Source organism: Myotis nattereri, assembly GCF_964212035.1.
Source record: "Myotis nattereri genome assembly, chromosome: 19".
Lineage (NCBI taxonomy): Eukaryota > Metazoa > Chordata > Mammalia > Chiroptera > Vespertilionidae > Myotis > Myotis nattereri.
This window is the reverse complement of record NC_138095.1, coordinates 14,334,604-14,357,060: the sequence shown is the minus strand read 5'-3', so window position 1 is coordinate 14,357,060 and position 22,457 is coordinate 14,334,604. Positions and strand designations below refer to the sequence as shown.

At 49.1% G+C, this 22,457-nt stretch overlaps 2 protein-coding genes across 4 annotated transcripts; both read right to left on the bottom strand.

Moving 5' to 3' along the window:
* Positions 1–273: 273 nt before the first annotated feature.
* On the bottom strand, positions 274–10,763 carry TBRG1 (transforming growth factor beta regulator 1). Of its 3 annotated transcripts, none has more exons than XR_013997224.1 (10): positions 10,420–10,763; positions 8,436–8,506; positions 7,618–7,850; positions 6,656–6,792; positions 6,232–6,378; positions 5,570–5,667; positions 5,218–5,328; positions 3,515–4,651; positions 1,256–1,401; positions 274–617 (listed from the first exon to the last, which is right to left on the bottom strand). XR_013997224.1 is itself a non-coding variant. In XM_081113609.1 (9 exons), the coding sequence occupies exons 1-9, from the start codon at positions 10,564–10,566 to the stop codon at positions 475–477; spliced, it is 1,233 nt and encodes a 410-aa protein (XP_080969735.1). In that variant the 5' UTR covers positions 10,567–10,763; the 3' UTR covers positions 274–474. The 3 variants fall into 3 exon arrangements, 1 of the variants encoding a protein (XP_080969735.1); XR_013997225.1 differs by having other exon boundaries at positions 4,483–4,651; XM_081113609.1 differs by lacking the exon at positions 3,515–4,651.
* Positions 10,764–13,123: 2,360 nt separating this feature from the next.
* Positions 13,124–20,049, bottom strand: PANX3 (pannexin 3; the record flags this gene model as incomplete). Its single annotated transcript, XM_081113954.1, has 4 exons — positions 13,124–13,763; positions 15,794–16,008; positions 17,853–17,998; positions 19,869–20,049. 4 exons carry the CDS (start codon positions 20,047–20,049, stop codon positions 13,124–13,126), a joined length of 1,182 nt encoding a protein of 393 aa, XP_080970080.1.
* Between the last annotated feature and the right edge of the window lie 2,408 nt (positions 20,050–22,457).

Below are 22,457 nucleotides of genomic sequence, written 5' to 3'. Positions count from 1 at the left end.
AAGGGATGGAGTGTGCCTTGGGCTGGTCTCTCCAGCTTGGGGATGAGCAGGACTTGATTTTGATGACACCAACACAAAAATAAAACAGCCATTTCCAGTGCAGGGGCTGGGACTTAACATGCCTTGAACTAGGATCAGAATCTGTCAGGGTCTTACTCCTGTATGAGTCAGCAGCCATCACTCACTCTGGTCAATAAAGGGCTTCAGTTTTACTCTACCTGAGGCAGAGCTAAGCAAAACATCATACCCTAATGACAAGATGAAAATAAGCAGTATTGTCAAGAGAAATTTATTACTAAAAATAAAGCAGGTGAAGTTTTTCTCAGAGAAAACTGTCACCATGGGAACCTCCATGACAAAATGTGTTAATTTAATCTTCACTTTTAAATTGCTGCCTCTTTCCATATATTTTAAGTTTTAGTTGAAGTTAAAATCATCATGATGAAAATGATGTGGTATCTGATCCCTTCTCGTTCAATCTGAAGACTGCGTTGGGCTGCATGGCGGTGGAGACTTCAAGTGCTGTAGGTGATCATCTACCAAGTGTTCATCTGTCAGGAACATGGGCTGGTAAGACACAAAGGCTGTAGGCTGAAGCTCCGGGAGGTCCAAGGATCCTAGGGGGGGGGGGGGAAATTCCTTAAGTTTCAGTGTTGCCTAGAAATCTCAGGAGGCTGATCAGATACATATATGTTCCTTTAAATCGTTAACATCCTTGCATCTGTCAGCCCAATTTCATCCTTGTTGGGTAAGATAGGACATTTACTTTTATTGTGGCTGAAACAGATTTAAGTGACTTGCCTAAGGTTATGTAGTATATTAGGCAAAGAGTGAGAATTTTAATTGTTTTCTTATTTCCACTTCAAGCTCTCCCTATGATCCCAGTGCCAATCCCAATTGCTCCTTCCATTTATGACAGGGAATCCATGGTATAGAGGCAGGACCAAGGCCTTGACCTGATCCCCTTTATCCCACTTGGAATCTTAGTCCTGCATCGTAAACCGTAACCTCAGTAGAAAATGAGAAACCCTACTTTCCCAGTGGGCCCTGCCTTACTGTGATCACAGCCGTGCCCTGTGACTTCAGTGGGGACTGCTGGAGAGCTTCAGTGGGTCCTCCTGGCTCAGGACTCTCCAAGACTGGAGCAGTGAAAGCCTGAATCACTTACTGCCCAGACATTTGGGGAACTCAGCTATGAATGAAGAGGGCCTAAATATGGAAAACCTCCAAACCAGAAAGATAATATTAAAGATACCTTGCAGAATGGGATCATCACTATGCTCTTCATCAAAGATCTGTCTCTGAAAGGCTTCAAAGCTTATAGCTGCATCATTCTCCAGCGGTCCTTGGGGCAGCGGCCCATCTCCAGGTTTGCACACATCATATTTCACCCACTGGTAACTGCAGGATCAAAGGGGATCATTAGCAAGAGCTGTCTGTTAGCCACAGCCCATTCTTTCCTCCAATGGGATCAGGCACTTTTTCCTGTAGCTCTCTCCAATATGTTTCTAATAACATATTAACTAAAAAAATAAACTTTCAAAAGATAGAAAGGGGCCTGCCCCAGAGGCTGCCGCTCGGCGCGGGGCGTGGCGCTGCCTCCAAACCCGCGGAGCCCGCAGGTCCCGGTGGCGTGCGGTGTCTGCGTTCTCGATGGCACGGGCGGGCCGCCTGGTTACGCGCTCACTGCCTCTCAGCCGGGCGGCCGCCCGACCAGCTCTCCTCAGCCCGGGACCTCAGGGCGTGCGTGGCGAGGCCGCCGGGGTGCTTCTTTCGGGGGTCGGGTCGGAGCCGCGAGGTGTGGGACGCCGCGGGGCTCCGGCTGGGGAGAGCGCGAATCTCCTCCCAGGCGTTTCCGGGAAGCGCGGCCCGAGTGGGCGATGTGAGGGCGGCCGGGCGCCCAGGGAGGGCATGTTCGGCGGGGCGTCCGCAGCGCCCCTGCCCCAGCGCCCCCTCCGCCGCCCCGTGATAAAAGCGGCGGCTGCGCTTCCTGACGTGAGACCCGCGCGCCCGCCTGCCACGGCGCTGACGGTGGCCACGAGGCGCCGGCGGGCCGTTTGCTGACCGTTTGCTGACCGGAGAGCGGCCGCCCAGCGTGTCCGCGGCGCCCCGCCAGCATGGGCTGCGCCCCTAGCATCCACATTACTGAGACCCAGACCGTGTACCTGGGCGCCCGGGAGGCCGAGGACGTGCAGGACCCCGCGGCGCTGCTGCCCGCCCGTCCGGAGCCCGGAGCCTTGGCCACCACCAGCGGCGCCCTCCCCGCGGACCCCGACTCGGAGAGACCAACATCTCACGTCCATTTTGGCCCCATGAGGTTTCATGCAGATCAACTCCAGGTACTTTTAGTGTTTATCAATGACGATAGCCAGTGTAAAGGATTCCGTAAGGCATGTGAAAAAGCAGGGTTCAAGTGCACGGTGGCCCTGGAGGTCCAGGCTGTCCTGACCTGTTTCCTGGCTGCAAAGCATGACATCATCATCATCGACCACAGAAACCCCCAGCAGCTGGACGCCCCGGCGCTGTGCAAGTCTATTCGAGCCACACAGGTTTCAGAAAACACAGTTATCGTTGGTGTAGTACGCAGGCAGGATGTAGAGGAGTCTGTGATGCCCCTCATTAGTGCCGGCTTTACAAGGAGGTACGTGGAGAACCCCAGCCTCCTGGCCTGTTACTCGGAGCTGCGGCAGCTGGAGTTTGGAGAGGTGCGGTCACAGCTGAAACTCAGGGCTTGTAATTCAGTATTCACGGCACTAGAGAACAGCCAAGACGCCATTAAAATCACGAGTGAGGACAGCTACATACAGTATGTAAATCCAGCATTTGAAACAACAGTGGGCTATGCATCGGGTGAATTATTAGGAAAGGAGTTAGCAAAAATGCCTCTAAATGAGAAAAAGGCTGACTTGTTCAGTGCTATAAATTCATGCACGAAGATGGGCAAGGAGTGGCAAGGCGTTTACCACTCCGAAAACGGAGATAATGTACAAAATGTGAAGATAATACCCGTCATTGGACAGGGAGGAAAAATTAGACACTATGTGTCCATCATCCGAGTGAGCAACGCCAACAGTAAGGCTGCGAAGATCACGGAATCTGTTCATTCTGACACTCCCTCAGATACTCCATCAGGTAAACATAAAGACAAGAGGAAAAGCTCCCTGGACGTCAGGAGTGTTGCCTCACGAGCAAGCGAAGTGGTCAGCCAGAGGCGACACTCCTCCATGGCCCGGATCCAATCCATGACCATCGAGCCGCCCATCACCAAGGTGATCAATATCATCAGTGCTGCCCAGGAGAACAGTTCCGTGCCTGTGACGGAAGCCTTAGACCGCGCCCTGGAAATTCTGAGAACCTCGGAGCTGTATTCACCACCGTTCGGGGGGAACGAAGAGGATCCTCACACCAAGGACCTCATTGGGGGCCTGATGTCTGACGGTTATCGAAGACTATCTGGGAATGAGTGTACTCTCTCCACAAAAAACCTGCATCAAATTTCAGGCAGCTTACTCACCTCCGAATCCCTTCACAATATCCCACCGCTGATAACTGAGGCCATGGAAAACGATGACGACTGGGACTTTAATGTTTTTGAACTGGAGACTGCCACTCAGAAAAGGCCTTTGACTTTTCTTGGTCTCAAAATCTTCGCTCGCTTTGCGGTCTGTGAATTCTTGAAGTGCTCAGAGACGACGCTGCGGCTGTGGCTGCAGACTATGGAAGCCAACTACCACTCCTCCAACCCCTACCACAGCTCCACCCACGCTGCCGACGTGCTGCACGCCACCGCCTACTTCCTCAGCCAGGAGAGGATCAAGCAAGCGTTAGACTCAGTGGACGAGGCTGCCGCCCTCATCGCAGCCGCCATCCACGACCTGGACCACCCGGGGAGGACCAACCTCTTCCTGTGCAACGCGGGCAGCCCACTGGCCGTGCTGTACAACGACCGACACGTGTTGGAGAGCCACCACGCGGCCCTGGCCTTCCAGCTGACCGCCAAGGAGGACAAGAGCAACATCTTCAAGAATGTGGAGAGGAATGACTACCGGATGCTGCGTCAGGCCATCATCGACATGGTCTTGGCCACAGAGATGACCAGGCACTTCGAGCACATCAATAAGTTTGTCAACAGTGTCGTCAAGCCCTTGGCAGAGCTGGAGGAAAGCGAGGGGAGTGAGCCAAACCCTCGTGACGTAGACACGATGCTCCGGTCTCCAGAGAACCGGACTCTGATCAAGCGGATGATGATCAAGTGCGCCGACGTGTCCAACCCCTGCCGGCCCTTGGAGCAGTGCATTGAGTGGGCTGCACGCATCTCGGAGGAGTATTTTTCTCAGACCGAAGAAGAAAAGAAGCTGGACTTACCTGTGACGATGCCAGCTTTTGACCGAAACACCTGCAGCATCCCCAAGTCCCAGATCTCCTTCATCGACTACTTCATCACAGACATGTACCGTGCTTGGGACGACTTTGTAGACCTACCGGAGTTACTGCAGCATCTGGACAACAATTTTAAATACTGGAAAGGACTCGACGAAATGAAGCTGCGGGGCATCCGACCACCTCTGGAACCAAAATAGAGAAGGCTCCTTCTGTCCGAAACTGGACTTCTGAAACTGCTCGACTCGCCTGGTGTACTTTGCCAGTGATTCTACAAATTAAATTAGGACTGAACACTTTTTCATAAAATTTTATTAATGACTTTTTCCAGAAGTTTGCCTTATTTTGTAGTGTTTATACCAAATATTGTCATAGAAACATAGCACACAGAATATTTACTAAATTGACTTTTTAAAACCAATCTGTTTTTATCTTCATAGGTAATTTTTAATTCTAGATATTTATAAAGGTTCTGTATCTTCACACTTTCAATAAATGTAGTACCATAAAAAACGATGACATATCAAAGTACTTGTTATTTCATTTTATACTTACATTAAAAAAGAAAAAAAGATAGAAAGGCTTCTTTAGTGACACATTATTCTGCAGATTTCCTTTGCTGTCATGGTACACACAAAAAATGACAATTACATACATGGGGTACTGGCTTCTGCTTCCCTGTCCAGAGGCTAAGACAATACTGAGGCATGGTAGTCAAGGAACAAGCATGCTGTGCACAGCAGAGGCTCAGTAAATGTACAAATGAACCACACAGTTCAGGTCCCTGGCCACTGATCATGGAACGTCTCTCAAGGCAATGGATTTGACCACACTTACTTGACACATTTTCGAGCTCCTGGACAACTCTGGATCAGGTTGTGGATGGTTGGATGAGAAAACCCAAAGAAGTCAGCTCCAGATGGAAGCAGGTCAGGCATTAATTTCCCCCTAAATAGGAGAGGGAGAACTTTAATCCGAGCGCTCAGAGGGAGATGAGAATGGGTTTAGGGATGGAATGTGGGCATGAACACCCAGAATAAGCTTTCTTGACGTGGACACTCTGGAGACTAGCTGCGAAGACATCTGAAGGATGACAGGAAGCATCGGATAAAATGCTTTAAAAGCAAGAGAAAAAGTCTCCCTGTACCAAAGTGATCTTTTTTTGTCTTCAAGCTGCTGGTCAACTTACATAGTAGTCCTTATGGCCTTGAGCAGTTCTGCATGACAGGCGTTTGCAGAAGAGCTGACAATGGCATTCTGAGGGTCATCTTCAGGAACGATTTCAAACTGAAAAAGATAAAGAAGCCATGAGAGTACTTTTCAAGGAAAAAGTAGTAGAGAGAAAGTCATGCTACTCCTGTAACTGTTCTTTACTCTGGAACTTGAAGCTGATGTATACCATACTAGGAGGTGGGTACAATTTCTTACAGTGCCATTTAAAATTCACACAAAGAAAACAGAAAGTCCTTCGACTGTCTCAATTCTACATTCCTGGCCTGACTGCTCTCCAGAGGTCAACACTTAATTGGTTACATGCCTTTCCAGACCCCTTTCTATCTACTTACACCTATAAGGACAAATGCAACTGGTATCTTAAAAACAAGTGAAATCATTCTCCATATCATTTTACAACATCTAAGAGGAGTATAGGCCATCTGACTGCAAATCCCCATTTCAATTTCTGTATTTTTTGAATTGCAAAATACCTTGACTATTTATTAAAAAACTGTTAGATCAAAATTACATTAATATGAATTTTTGCCAAGGAAGTATTTTTGTAACAGGGCTATTCAACTTAATTCCTTGACCAGTTTTCTAGAAAGTTCGATAAATTTTTACGAAGAGAAATACCTGCGGCTGTGCACCGCCATCCTTGATCTGACAGGTATACAGACACTTTTCGTCTGGGCACTTCATGCTGGCATATATTCGAGTACTGCAGTAGCCCACAGGGTAGATGGCACTCTCATCATGGAAGCCAGGTCGGTCGGTGATGATCTATAAAAGATTCCCAAACCTGCAGGTGAGGTCACCAGAGAATTCAGAGGTCTACAGGTAGCCTTTGGAACCACTCTGGGGCTGCAAAGAGTGACTCAAATCACACAGAAAGAGTGCAGGCTATGCCGCAGACAAAACCAACCTGGTCCTCGGGACTGGAGATTTTCTGGGGTTGGTCTGGAAGAGCAAGGGGCTGCTACTAGTGGGAAGAGGGAGGGAAGGCTCAACCCCATTCCCGTATTTCTGATTCTCTCTATACATCGCTGGTCTCACTCACCTCCCCCAGGCTATATACTGTTAGACCCCCCAGTCCGATGGGGAACACAGGCCGTCCTGAGGGATCCAGGGCAATGGGCTGAACCAGCTTGCGAGCACCTCCCTCCATTTTCTTTCTCTTGGATGTTTTCTTCAGAACTGAAACGCAAATCTGGGGTCACCCACTTTAGGCCCCTCCCAATGCTAAGGGGAAAGGAAAACTTTACATGTAAGTGCTAAGAGTAATAAGCCAATCCTGGTTCTACATGCTCAATGAATGGGCACATGGGACTTTTCTCGAAAGCCCTGAGTATCTTTCTAACCCACCCACCTAGCAGTAACTACTTTTAGTATTACTGCTTAGGACCTAAAAGCCTTGTACTTTTAAAAATACATATATTGTTATTGATTTCAGAGAGGAAGGGAGATATAGAAACATCAATGAGGAGAAAGAATCATTGATCGGCTGCCTCCTGCACGTTCCCTACTGGGGATCAAGCCCGCAATGGGGATCAAGCCCACAACCCCAGCATGTACCCTGACTGGGAATCTAAATGTGAACTCCTGGTTCATAGGTCGATGCTCAACCTCTGAGCCACACCAGCCAGGCAAGCCTTGAACATTTTAAGGCCTCTTACTTCACTTTTAAAGATCAGAAATTTCCCAAGCCAGCAGTGTGCTCTAAAGGCCACATCGGTTGTTTCCCTGCATCTAGGAAAGACAGGACTGAAGGCAACCCAGAGAGTTGGGGATAGGGAAGAAGGTGGAAGCCTTAGCTGCTCCCTTCACATCTGACCAGGTCTAACTGGAACTCTTCCACTCAAAGTAGCTCTGATCCACTTGCTTTTCACAGGCTGTGAGGGCTGCTTAAGGACCAGATGAGAGTTTAAGGATATCTGTGGCTGTGTGTGTCTACCAGTTAGTATCAGGTCGTTGTCAATAATTGCTGAGCCACTGGCACAACTGATATGTCCTCTGAGGTACCTTCCAATTTGTTATTCTCTTTGCCTTTTTCTTTTTTCTCCTTCTTGGATTTCTTCCCAAATGATTCCTCAGCCCCCGTGCTGGGCCCGGAACTGGCCCCAGCTCCCTGCAGAGCTCCCACAGAGCTGGCCACACCGTAAGCCAGGGGCAAACCGGAGCTGTGAGCAGGAGCGGCAGGCGGCACCTCCCCTTCAGTCAGAGCCTGCAGCTGCAGGAGCTTCTTCAGCAGGTACCTGAGGCGGGAGGGCGAGGAAGCAGACGGATGAACTTCCTCTCATCTCTGGTCAGTACTTTACTTACGTTCTGGGAAAGCCAGAACTATATATAAGGATTAATGTACTCATAAAGATAACATTCTTATTGGACCCTGAGAATAATAAAGTTCCAGAGGGGAATACTCAAGGGGCCAAGGATAAAGAATTGCAGTGTGTATCTCTGCATCTGGAAGGTATTAGGGTTCTGAAGGGCATATACCATGAATTGCAGATGTATATATACTCACTGTGCTTTGCACAGAGTAAATATTTGCAGAATAAGAGAGTTTCTTTTATAATTGTGGAGTCATAATTAGATTGCTTATTACTTGGAGCAAGAGGGCTTTATCAGAGAGATGAACAGAGGAGCTGTCTCATCACTATTGGTCTAACACGACCTGAGTAAACAGGAACCAATACCACAGGTTGTAGGTTTCTCTACTTGATCAGTGGCCAGCGGGCTGTGCAATGCACAGAACTCCCACTGGAGAAAAATCCCCAGAGCGATAACACCATAACAACCACCAAAACTGAGGTTCTGAACACAAAATGAAGTCTGCTCACCGTCTTTCTTCTTTTGCTTTAAGAAATTTTTCCTCAAGACGAGCAATTTCATCACAAATAGCAGCATTTTCCTTAAAAAAAAAAAAGAAATATCCTATATAATAAAAGGCTAATACGTAAATGGACCAAACGGCAGAATGACGGGTCACTATGACATACAGACCACCAGGGGGCAGATGCTCATGCAGGAGATGCCCCTGGTGGTCAGTGCACTCCCACAGGGGGAGCACGGCTCAGGGCGAGCCGGGCTCACAGCTGGTGAGCACAGTGGTGGTGAGAGCCCGGAGTGCGAGAGGGCTCAGGCTGGGCTGAGGGCCACCCCCCAAGAGCAAGAATTTCATACAGTGGGCCTCTAGTAATCACATAAAATGAGTAAAAGATCAAAGTATTATGCTGGGAAGAAGAATTCTATTTCAAACCAAAGAAGTCTTTGTTGCTAGATAAGAAGAACTAGTCTACTGTGCAAACTATAAAAGAACCTGGTAGAGTCAGGGTAATTATAGAATTTATCAAAACTGGGGTATCTGAGTAAAAAGGGGGCACTATTAATGATAACACTAGAACAATATGGTAAACTATGGCTGTTCTAGGCAAACCAAGATGTACAGTCATCCTAAGTAGGGCAGCCTTTGGCAGAGAAAAGGGAATATGGCTTAAATCCACAGATGCTTAAATCCAACCCACAAAAATATGAATATCCATTCCCAAGTACTTCCACTTCGAGCGGCTTAGAAAACCAACCTCACCCAAAAGCATCCCGTGCAATATGAATCCTAAAGAGAAAAATGGGATGAACAAAATCAACTCCAGTATGTAAAATGCTTAAACTTCCTTATCCAAGTACTGTCTGCCTGTACTGACGACTCAATCTATTTCCCAAGCATCATTCATTCATTCACTCATTCGTTCAATTCTGAAGGGGATGCTCCAAGCTGTCCGGACATTCCACAGGGTGGGACCTCAAACTCTGAATGTTCAAAACAACAGCCCTTTTCTCCACAAAACCTTTACGTAACACTTAATGGAACCAAAGTCCTTCTAATAACAGCGGCTCCAAGCTTTATGTGCCTTTGACAAGGAGTTTGGGGGGCGGGGGTGGGGGGGAATAAGGTATCCGATCCTCTTAATCTGACTTTTCTGACTTCTCTCCAGTGCACACAGCAAGTGCTAAGTAAATGTTTGGGGAATGAATGTGCTCATTTCCAAACCTGCCCTTACGCGTCCAAAAACAGCTTGGAGGATTTCCCAAGTTTTGGGTAGAAAGAAGAGGTCAGGTGGTGGGTGATCCCGACCTGGGAGGACCTTTGAGGACTCCACTCCCATTGCCCGACCCCGAGCAAGCCTGGGCGGAGCCAGACATCGGCAAACAGCTCCTTGCTGCACCCAGTGCCCCCGGCGCCTCTACGGCAAAAGCGGGACAGGAACACGGGAGGCTCAAAGGAGGGCGGAAGGGTTACGTTGCTGAAAGCTTCGTGCATGTATCTGTTCCGGGAAGGGGTCCGCGGTGCAGAGGAAATAGGCTGGGGAAAGGGGGGGGGGGAAATGTAATGAAGAAACGAGAATCGCGGTGTCCAGTCGGGCAGGGCTCGGACACAGCGCCCTTCCGCCCATCACCTCTCTGGGCCTCGATGTTGTTAAAGACGGTGCCTCGTCCTCGGGGTTCTCTTGCAAACCAGACGCATTCCCCAGAGTGTTGCGGTTATAAGGGTACTGGCTAGAACTTGCGGGCACAGCGAGACGCCAAGGCCTTTCCTTGCCTCATTTAATCTTCGCAACTCGCAGGGTAGTTATTCAACCTCACAGACAAGAACCAGGATTACAGAAGGACGTGACCTGTCCCAGGACACGGGGCTACCGAGAAGCGACGTGCACTGCCAAGGCTAACACTAGGTGACCGCCGCCCTCCCCCGGGAAGGGGACGGTTGGGGGAAAGCTTTCGCGGATGCGGGCGTCGGGGCGACGGGCCGAGCGGCGTGAGACTCACAAACACCGTGGCTTTGGCGGCTTTGCGCAGCCGCAGGTACTTGAGCCGGTACTTCTCGTTCTGGCTCCGCTTCGGGAGCTTTTTCATCCTGGCCTTGAACGGCGGCGCGGCCCGCGGCGAGGGGGCGAGGCCGCCCAGCAGGCTCATGGCCCGGCCCCGCCGCGGGGCCTCCCGGGCTCGGCGGGCATCGGCGTTCGGCCGAGGGGCGGCGGGGCGCCCGCCTCGGCGGGTCTGCGCTGGCGGAAGCGGGCCCTGAGGAACCGATTTCTCCAGAACGCTCCTCGGCGCGCGCTAGGCCTGAACCCGCAAAGGCAGGCGGTGCCTCCTGTCTCCGCAGTTGCCTCGGAAGTAACCCTGCCCGGAAGTTACGTCACGGCGCCGACTAACGTAAAGCACGGCGCCGGCTGACGTAAACCTCAGTCGCTCGCGACAGCGTGCGTAGCAATGGACCGTGAAGGTTGGGCTGAGGCAGGAACCGGCGGAAACCCTCCCGGCGCGGACCTCGGGCTCCCACCGCCCACGGCTGTTAACACCAGCTTTTACACTTGGTGCCCGCAATATTTCAGTGATGGCAGAGGAATGTTACATATTTATTTCCGCGTTGTTTGACTTTTGGGTCATCAATGGCTGCAGAGAGCATCTTGGTGCACAAACTTTTTCCATACAGGATTGTTAGAGGCTGGGTCTGTGTGCTCCCACCATTGTAATGTTACCAAGCAACTCATCGGGCACTTATTTATTCAGAAGAATATGTAGTTCCTATTAGGGCAGAATGTTTAGGGAACTTATTTAAGGGGGAGAGCCAGATAAAGGGGCAATATTCATACAGTGGAGTCAGTTTTATCTCAGGCAGGTAGTGGATGATATGGCAGCACCCAGTTAGGGAAGGCGGAGGTGGTAGGGAAGGCTTCTTTAAAAAAAAAAAAAAAAGTATTTTTATTGATTTTAGAGAGGAAGGGAGAGGGAGAGAGAGAGACAGAAACATCAATGATGAGAGAGAGTCACTGAGCGGCTGCCTCCCGCACACCCCACACTGGGAATGGAGCCCGCAATCCGGGCTTATGCCCTGACTGGGAATTGAACCGAGAACTCCTGGTTCATAGGTCGATGCCCAACCACTGAGCCACCCAGTTGGGCAGGAAGGCTTCTTGAATGTGCCCAGGCTGACTCTGAAGAGAGAGGAACAGGAGGGCATCTTGGGCACTGGGGACAGCATATTCTAAGGCTTAGCATCGTGAGAAGCATAGAAAATGCAAGTAGTTGATTAGAGTGAAAGACGTACCAGTACGTGGAGAGGAGCGAGAGGACTGAAGGGGTAGGCAGTGTTTGGATCGCAAAGGGTCTTGTGTACCAATCGGAAGAGTTAGGCTTTTACCAATGACAATAGGAAGCCATTAATGAAAGCGTATGTGTCAGCCCCTTTGCTTGTTTTAGGTAAACTTACCCAACTTTGTCAGGAACAACGTATTTTTTTACATACCCATATGAAAAAGGGCATAATAATGTGCACCTTTAAAAATAAATATCAAATGAGAGATCGTTGGTATTGTGGGCTGAGTATGGCTTTTACAGTCAGGTAAGGTTCCATTAAATACAGGCACAGGGATGGGAGTGATCAGATAAGATGGGGTGATGAGTCAGAGGAGAGAGAGAAGGGGATCACCAGCATTTTACTTAAGTGGTTGCTGGCCAGCGGTTGGCTCCAAGTGGATGTATAGTCTCCCTGGGCTATGAAAAGCACACCTGTACCCATTAAGAGTTGTGAAGGAGTCCACAGCCTAAAGTTCCAGCCCCTGGTTAAGTGAGTCCCTGATTTAAATGATGAAAAGGTGTATCTGCACACCTCATGGCTCCAGCCATGGCTGGTGCATGGCCCAGACCTTGTCCTGAAGCCCCAAGAGCATGTTGCAAGTTCCTGCCATCATTTTCTCCTGCCCACTTTGCAGGCCACAGGGGGCCTGGCCAAGTTTGATGACTCACAAAGCAAGCTGGGCATACTCCTAGGGTTTCAGGCCACACCAAAGTGTTCCCAGGGATTTCATATCTTTTTGTTTTGTTTTGTTTTCTTCTTTGGATTTCATATCTTTATTCTCCTACCAGCTTACCCCACTGCTGAGTACATATCCCTGAAGGGCTATGGAGTACATTTAGAGAGAAGAACCTGCCTCCATTAATAGCCTCTAGAACAGCGGTTCTCAACCTGTGGGTTGTGACCCCTTTGGCGGTCGAACGACCCCTTCACAGGGGTTGCCTAAGACCATCCTGCATATCAGATATTTACATGACGATTCATAACAATAGCAACATTACAGTTATGAAGTAGCAACGAAAATAATTTTATGGTTGGGTCACAACATGAGGAACTATTTAAAGGGCCAGAAGGTTGAGAACCACTGCTTTAGAACCTTCTTTCCTTGTAGAATGTCTACACTTTAATTTTAGTTGTAACTTTCCCCCCCTTATATTATGCTCTAGATCTAATTTTTTAGATCTCTGACTCTTTAGCTCTAATTTTCAGATTTGTTTCCATGTGTTGATTATACCTTCTCACCTTTAGGGTAACATGCTACAGGATATATAATTCAGCGGAATCGGAGCTTAGCAATTCTAGAGTAGATATATTTCTTTTTATGATAGTGTGTAAGGCTTGTGAGGAAGGAGAAAGACTTTTACCCGTAAAATTTCTTGCTCTGTGGTTTCTTCACTATGGGTTTTCATCACTCACCTGGCGAGTGAGGTGTTTAGGTTTTGAGGGTTCTAAGCCAGCTAATAAAGTCATGAAATCGACCACCGTGTCAATGTTGTGCTTCTGGGTGGTCGTGTCCTTCAACACACATAAGACACTCAACCAGCTAAAAGAGATGAGCTCAGAGATGTTGGCTCGGAGGAAAAGAAGAATCACGTTGAGGTCATTGATGGGGCACCCCAGCATCTTCCTGCTGAGGAGGTCAAATGCTGGGAGCATCTCGTAGATGGACAGGAGTCGTTTGTCCCACCGACAGAGCCGTGTGAGGTTGTAGATGATCACTGGCACCAGGAGGGTGTATGTTGCTATAGTGGAGAGACTAACAATCTGGAAAACAGACAGGGAGGTCAGTCGGCAGGTGATGAGGTCGGGTATGTAGGTCTCATTGCTTAGCAGCTCTGTCTTAACGGAACAACTGAACTCCTTTTGGAAGAAGACATCCAGGTGGAAGTGGCCCAGGTACAGGTAGGTGGCTGAGGTGAAGAGGAGCAAGAGGGAGTTCCTCAGGAGGTAGGTAGCCACTAGTGAGTGTGAGCGCTGCTTGCACGCCAGGTACCGCTCCAGCAAGGGGAACTCGAAGTATCGTTCTGTGCGGGCCCTGGGCAGGGGAAGAGAGGAGACAAGGTGAGGAGGGCCCGTTGAGAACGGTATCCAAAGTAACAGTCTCTGTGTATCCAACATGGCATTCTCAACCATGAAAACCTGCCTTCTCCGAGCATAACCACCCTCCTCCCAAAAGGAGGGAATAAGTAAGTACATCTTCACTCCCCAAGCATTGAGTGTAATGCAGTAAACCCGGTGAATGATCAATGAGGAATAAATCGCCACAGTGGATTTCTGCCCAGCAAGGCAGAATAAACCTCTAAGCAGAAGTGGGATTCTTAGGAAGCAGTAAGGCTTATTAAATTAGCACTGGACTGGGAGTCTAAATAAGCCTATTCTGGTTCGTGGTCTGAGTACTCTGTGATTTTTTTATACCAATTCATTTAGTTTATAAAAATAAATGTGTGCTCTCGCTGGTTTGGCTCAGTGGATAGAGCGTCGGCCTGTGGACTGAGGGGTCCTGGGTTTGATTCCCATCAAGGGCACATGCTGAGGTTTCGGGCTCGATCCCTAGTAGGGGACGTGCAGGAAGCAGCCAATCAATGATCCTCTCTCATCATTGATGTTTCTAGCTCTCCCTTTCCCTTCCTCTCTGAAATCAATAAAATATATATTTTTAAATTCCTTAAAAATAAATGTGCTAGCAAGTACTTGTTGAGAGCTGTGATATTCAGGCACATGTAAGCCAGTCTCTGTTCTGAAGGAGCTTATAGTCTGGCTTGTGGGGAAGAGGCAGATAAGCTACGCATACATGAAATAAAAATAGCACTTGATTTGTTGTTAAAATGATGACTGCAAACCATGCTAGTTGTAAATTAGGACAGAGGATAACTGTAGGGGCTGGAGTGTTCAGAAAACTTTATGGAGAACATTGTCTTAGACTTGGCCTTCAAGAGGTAGATAGGTTTCAGAAAAGAGTGTGCATAATCCGGAGACAGAATGTGGTTTCAAATCTTAGCTCAACCATCCTCTTGGTGGGGCCCACCCTGGCCATTCTATTTAAAACCGTGCCACTCCACAGCCTCCCAGCTTTTCTGACCACCCCCACCCTTACCCTGCTCACTGTTTTTCTTCACACCACTTATTTTCTACCATATAATTATGTGTTATGATTATTCGCTGTCTTGTCTTCCCTTGATCGAATATAAGCCCAGATGGGGAGGTGTAGCTTTGTCTCCTCCCCACCTCTGCCCCCCAGCACACACACATGGACACACACCTAAAGGGCCCAGAACAGCCGGGCCGGCGTGGCTCAATGGTTGAGCATTGACCTATGAACCAGGAGGTCACGGTTTGATTCCTGGTCAGGGCACATGCCCGGGTTGCGGGCTCAATCCCCAGTAGGGGCGTGCAGGAGGCAGCCAATCAATGATTCTCTCTCATCATTGAAGTTTCTATCTCTCTCTCCCTCTCCCTCTCCCTCTCTGAAATCAATAAAAATGTATTTAAAAAAAGAAAGAAAAAGTAGTTGGTGGCAGTGTATGTAGAGGGCTTTGAAGAATGTTTGGGGGAATGTGGATATTTTTCTGTATGCATGAGGGGAGCTGTTGGGGGTTTCCGAGCAGGGGAGTGGTATAGGAAGTCGTATTTTGAGTGACCAATCCCTTTCTGACCGTGTTCATCTGCAAACTGGGGGCAGAGTCCGTTCTCCTCTCCTGGTACACAGGTGGTAGGGAGTTAATGAGAGGAGGTGTTCACCACTGTGCACTCTTGAGAAGGGTGGTACAGAGCAGGGGTGGGGAACGTCTGGCCCGCGGGCCATATGAGGCCCAGGAAATCATTTGGTCTGGCCCTGCCAAGGCATTAGGGGTGAGTTAATTAAATGTTTGACCAAATACAGCAGGTGAATTTTTAAGTTGATAATTTTGAATGGCCCGTGACATGATGTTATAAATATTCAAATGGCCTCTTGGCAGGAGAAAGGTTCCCCACCCCTGGTGTAGAGACGAGTTTAAACATGACCTCACAGATATCACTTTAATGCCGGGAGGAGCCCTTCAGAAAGGAGTGGGAGAGGCGACTCACTTGTCCAGCTCGTCCCAGAAAACATGGGGGTCCGAGCTCTTGTGCCGGATCTTCACCATGTGCTGCACCAGGCGGATGGAGCGGTTATAGGATTTGTCCAGTTCGCTGATGATGAACAGCAGGTCCGAGCTGAGGGCCGGCGCGGCTGCGTACTGCCACAGCAGAACTGGCAGGTACATGGCCACGGCCAGGGCCAGCAGGGAGTAGGGGAGGGCCTGCAGGACGAGAACCAGCTGAGCAGGGAGGCCCAGGGTGCAGAGAGTTCTGAGGGAAGGGCCCCTGCCTCAAAGGGGAAGGAGCTACCACAGGCCCAGGACCTAAGGCCGAGTACAGTGAGGTCCAGGAAAGAAGGGAGAGCGAGTATCCAGGCTCCCCAGCTCCTCTTTGCTGATCTGGGGTCTGTGTAGGGTCCCAGGAAGGAGAGAGGCAAGAGGCAGAAAGAGAGGAAGGAAGGAGGTAAGAGAGGGATCAGGGATGGGGTGGGTAGGGAGGGCCCCCCATTCCCCATGCATGTTAGCCTTGTAAATTGTCATAACAACATAATGTTATGAGCTAACCAGAAATCGTGGCCAACTGTGGTCCTGGCACCCCAGGGGTGTGTGTGTGTGAAAGAGAAAGGGAATGTATAAGTTTCTGAAAGCTATATTGGACAACGACGAGAGAGAACTAGAACCTTTTCACACCTGTTTTAAAAAAATAACATTCCTTGTAAACAATCTTCACTCCTAGAGATTTTACTCTTTCCTGACATAGAATTCCCTCTGAACCGTCTTGAACTTGTTGCCGTCTACCTCTGGCTTTGACATTTCCCAGGACAGAGGTCTCGTGAATCTGCATTAAGTCTGGTTTGTCTGGGTCCTGGAACTAGGGTATTTTGAGGTCTTGTAAACTGTCATAACTACAAAACGTCACGGGTGACTTCTGGTTAAACGTGAACTGGACATTTATGTGACGTCTGCTCCCTCACAAAACCACTCGGGAACAGCAGTGAAGGGATCAAAAAGACATAATCCTGTAAGAACAAAGAAAACAGGAGAGGAGCTCTAGCCGGCTTGGCTCAGTGGATAGAGCATCAGCCTGCAGACGAAAGGGTCCCAGGTTCCATTCTGGTCAAGAGCATGTGCCCGGGTTGCAGGCTCAATCCCCAGTAGGGGGCATATGCAGGAGGCAGCGGATCAATGATTCTCTCCCATCATTGATGTTTCTATCTCACTCTCCCTCTTCTTTCCTCTCTGAAATCATTAAAAATATTTAAGGAGAAGGAGAAGAAAACAGGAGAGGAGGAAAGAGCAACAAAATGTTGAACTGAGAAACAGTTGCGTGACAAAAGAGACCAGCCTGTGGGTGGATGGGAGCTGAGGCAGGAGCGAGCGAGCAAGCTGTCTTCACCACAGAACCAGGAAGGCCCGGGAGTTAGGGATGCGGGTCCATCTGAAAGGGGCTGCCGATGGGGCCGAGCACAGGGATGCTGAAAAGCCGGCCCTGCAGATTCTTTCTGCAACATGATGCGCTCAGTGAGGACCCTGTCCCTCCCCTGCGGGAGCCTCTGGTTTACGTCCCAGAAACTGAGCCAGGGAGATTCAGCACTTGTGGTCCCTTCTGCAGGGGACCACACGGAGAACGGGGGGAAGCTACATGAATACTGAACGCTGGGACCCACATCTGGTTCCCAGAGGGTTGGCAGCTGAGCTGGATGTCAGCCCCACCCTGCCCCCGCCACAAAAATTAGGATCGAATCATTCTTCTTTGGAAAACGGACCAGCCCAAGAGAAAGGATTACAGACGCTGACATTCGAGGTTTTCGCAATGAAATGGCCCAAGGGATCTCCTTCAACTCAGGGCTGCTGGCCAACAAGCCTCATCCATCAGCACAAAACTCCCAGTCAGACAACAGTGGGAAACCCAAGATCACCAGACGTTTGGCGAATGCCTGAAACGTGAGTCCGTGACCAACATATGAAAGTGGAGGGGTGGCGAAGAGACGAGAGAATATAGTGATGCAGCCCAGCCCACCCCACTCAGCCGTGAGGCCGGCCTGATGGAGCCGGACCCAGGTTACCTTGTGAGGCCAGAGGGATTTCAGCTGGTACCGACCAGGCTCATCATCCTGTTGGTGGTGAACCAGCGAGTCCCAACAGGAACTGTCCACATAGGCGGCCTGCCGAGCGCTGAAGTTACTGGGCGAGAAGCAGCTGATGGGAGACCCTGGAACAGGAACACGGCTTTGAGGAAGCCCTGAGTTGGAGTGAGGAACGGGAATGATGGGTTTTCCCATCATTCTCTAGACCAGCGGTTCTCAACCTGTGGGTCGCGAGCCCTTTGGGGGTCGAACGACCCTTTCACAGGGGTCGCCTACATACATCCTGCATATCAGATATTTACATGATGATTCATAACAGTAGCAACATTATAGTTATGAAGTAGCAACAAAAATAATCTTATGGTTGGGGGTCACCACAACATGAGGAACTGTATGAAAGGGTCGCGGCCTTAGGAAGGTTGAGAACCACTGCTCTAGACAGAGGCAGAAATGGGACCCAGTACTTCTCCCCATCTGCGGGTAAATGAGGAGGCAGTGGGAGTCGGCACACTTGCTTGGGAAATGTAGTCAGGTAATCACACAGCCGGAAAGAAAGCCAGAAACCCCAGTTCATGGGAAATCCGCCTTCCTTTCAGGAGAGGTGGCAGACTTGCTGAGGTCATCCATCACCTACATGTATGTAAAACCCTACATACATGTGTTTGTTCATGTGTGTGTGGAGAGGAATGAGCGGGTTTATTCACCTGTGATGCTCCAAGCTCTGTCAGGCACCGAACGTAAGTTCTTAAGTCAGTAACCCTGGAGGTAGGGAGTAAGAAGAAGGCTCCAAGGAGGTAAGAGACTTGTCGAAAGCATGGATGGCAAAGACCTTTAGAAGTCCTAGGTCCTGCCCAGCTGGTGTGGCTCAGTGGTTGAGGACTGACCTATGAGCCAGGTCACAGTTTGATTCCTGATCAGGGCACATGCCCAATATGTGGGCTCGATCTCCAGTAGGAGGTTATGCTGGAGGCAGCCGATCAATGATTCTCTCTCATCATTGATGTTTCTATCTCTCTCCCTCTCCCTTCCTCTCAGAAATATATATATGAAATCCTAGGCCCTGAAGAGATTATAAGGCTCCCAATCTCCCTCATCCATATAAAATAAAGGTTTAATTATTGCAATGACATAAAATACATGAATACTGCCCTAACCGGTTTGGCTCAGTGGATAGAGCATCGGCCTGTGGACTGAAGGGTCCCAGGTTCGATTCCGGTCAAGGGCATGTACCTTGGTTGCAGGCACATCCCCAGTAGGGGGTGTGCAGGAGGCAGCTGATCGATGTTTCTCTCTCATCGATGTTTCTAACTTTATATCCTTCTCCCTTCCTCTCTGTAAAAAAAATCAATAAAATATATATTTTAAAAAATACACGAATATTGAAATTTAAACAAAAATTTTTTTAATATTTTTTTATTGATTTCAGAGATCCCCTACTGGGGACCGAGCCCACAAACTGGGCACGTGCCCTGATCAGGAATCGAACCATGACCCTTCAGTCGCTCTATCCACTGAGCAAAACCAGCTAGGGCTAAACAAAATCTTTTTTGTAAAATTTTGGAAATTACTTTCAGAAAATGTTGGTGCCCCTGCTTTGCTGGTGCCCTAAATGCATGCTACCCAGCCGGCTGGGTAATGCCCAGGCCAGTCATACCACCCAGACAATGTGGGAGCTGTCTTGCATCAGAACCCATGTAAAGAGTGAACTACCCAGCCGGTGTGGCTCAGTGGTTGAGCATCGACCTATGAACCAGGAGGTCACGGTTTGATTCCTGGTCAGGGCACAAGCCCAGGTTTCCGGCTCAGTCCCCAGTAGGGGGCGTGCAGGAGGCAGCCAATCAATGATTCTCTCATTGATGCTTGTATCTCTCCCTCTCCTCTGAAATCAATAGTATGCACATATAATGAGAGAGAGAGAGAGAGAGAGAGAGAGGGAGAGAGAGAGAGGGAGAGAGAGAGAGACCTCCTATGTACTGGGTCTGGGAAGCCACTTACCGGAGGAGAACTCCTGGGCAAAGGCCAGGGACATTAGCAACAAGGGGAAGCCCACGGCTACGAATTTGACTATGCGATCCAGGGGGAGTTCCAGGCGCAGTCCTTTGAGGCGGGGGCCCCTGCGGTCGGGCAGCAGGGCGTCTGATAGCATGTACTCTGCAGCTGCGTGTGCAAGCGACATGATGCTGCTGAGCTTTGGGGTGCAGAGGCAGCAGGAGGGGTCCCAGGATGGTAGAGTGAGGAGATGGCAGCTTCGGGCAGCTGGCTTTGAGCAGACAGAGCCTGCAACCCCAGCCTCTCGGACATCTGTGCCAGGAGCAGGCGCTGGTTCTCTAAATAACTGGCCGGCCCCTGAGCCAGACACCTGGTAATTAGAGGGAGACCTAGCATCGTGGGTCCTCGCTAGAGGAGGGTCGGGTGTCAGCGGGGGCTGCTGGTGTCAGGCTGCTCTCTGGCTTGCCCTGGAGCCGATGGAGGTCTGTGGCTTTATGCTGCCCTCTTATTAATAAAGTATTTTTAGTGGGTGGTGGAGGGAAGGCGGGCTGTGAGGCCAGGCCTCCCATGTAATTGGTGTGGAATTTGGGTGGAGAGGGCTTAATTGTGTTGAAGGTGCTCATTTTGTGGTTTGGGGTGGAGATAGGGACCCCAAGACTCAGCTGGGATTACGACTCCTACTACATGGTATTCTGTGTCCCAGTGATGAGATGTGCTTTGATCTCCGGCTCTTTCTCAGAAAGGACTCTGCATGTGGTGTTAAATTTCCTTCCACATATTTACAATTTTTTTTTTAGCCTTCATCAGTTCTTTAGAAAACCGAGGGATGGGTGGCAGTGTTAAATAGTGTAAAGAAGTGACCTTTGAAATTTGAAAATTTCAAAGGCTTCCACGGGAGATCAAGCAGGACTCATTTTTATTGTGTGACTTTGGCCGGGAGTCTCAGCTATCAAATGGCATGATGTTGTACTCTTACAAGATAGAGAGGCTTGACTGAGAGTATTATATGTGAAGGCATTTTGTAAAGTGTAGGGTAAATAGCAACTCTTATTTCCACTTGGTGGGGTTGGGTGAGTGAGGCATCTGCCCTCAGAGGCCCCGACTTTGGCCTTCACCCTGGTCCCCTTCGGCTGTGGCCTTCTCACGAGGCAAAGAGTCCGTGGGGCCAAGGGGATGCACCCATTCAGAGTCTCCTCTAGACCACTCTTCTGGCACCAGGGACGCTGTAATTCCGTGCCCAGATGGCCCCAGTCTGTTCCCAGGGCCCATGCAGGCCTTTTTCTTGGGTGCATCCTCTCGTGGACAGGTCGTGCTGCTGGTGTGCACCGCTAGGACTAAGGAAAGGTGCCTTGAGGGAGTTGGGTGGAATTTAGAAGCCCGGGATGCCCGTACATGCAATTATGAGGCTTCTTGCAATGTGGGGACTTAGCCGTGTTGGGAAGAAGGGGCCTGGGAGGAATCTAAATTTAAATCTGACATTCAGATCATTATGAATTGGTGTGTGTGTCTAAATATGTCAAGGTAGGCAGATAGAGTGTATTTTATTTAACAGTTGGCTAGCTTTATTTATAACATTTAATTTTTTAGATATATGATATGTGGGCCTCTATTTGAACTGTTTTTCCTGGGCCCACAAATGTTTGGGTTGGGCCTGTCTCTCTCCCCACCCCCAGGCCAGAGGCCAGCTGTGATTCAGAGGTGCTCAGTGTGTGCAAACTGGAGTGGACCGGGCATGGGAGCAAGAAAAGGGATCCTTTATTTCATTTCCCGTTAGCCTCTCCATACTCTCATTTCTGAATCTTTTCATTATGTGTGTTTTTGACAAATGTGTGTTGTTGGGTCTGTATCCATGTATTTTCTTTTGGTTTTTAAAAATAGATGACTTTAAAAAAATATTTTTATTGATTTTTAGAGGGAGAGGTCGGGGAAGGGAGAGAGAGAGAAACATCAATGTGAGAGCGGAACACAGATTAGTACCTCCTGCACACTCCCCACCGGGGATCGAGCCCACATCCCAGGTATGTTCCCTGACCAGGAATCGAACTGGCAACCCTCAGGGGCACAGAACTATGCCCAACCAACTGAGCTGCACCAGCCAGGGCAAAAAAACTGGTTTACATCTTTACTGAAGTATATAAACTTACATTCATAAGCACATATCTTAAGTGTACAGTTCAGTCAGCTCTCATCTGATCAGGGAACTGAATGCTACTAGCACCCAGAAGCCACCTGTGTGCTCTTTTGTAATAACTGCCATTTCCCAAAGGGTAATCATTATCATGACTTCTAATAGCATCGTTTAGTTTTGCCTTATACTTTACAAAAATGGAATCATATGTGTGTGCTCTTTTGCGTTGGGCTTCTTTTGCTCTGCATCATATTTATGAGAACCATCCATTTGCAACTGTTTTGTACTTAATATAAATGGAATTACATGTATACATTTTTTTGTGTCTGGATTCTCTGCTCAACATTTTTTAAAAATATTTTTTTATTGATTTCAGAGAGGAAGGGAGAGGGAGAGAGAGATAGAAACAGCAATGATGAGAGAGCATCATTCATCAGTTGCCTCCTGCATGCCCCACCCTGGGGATC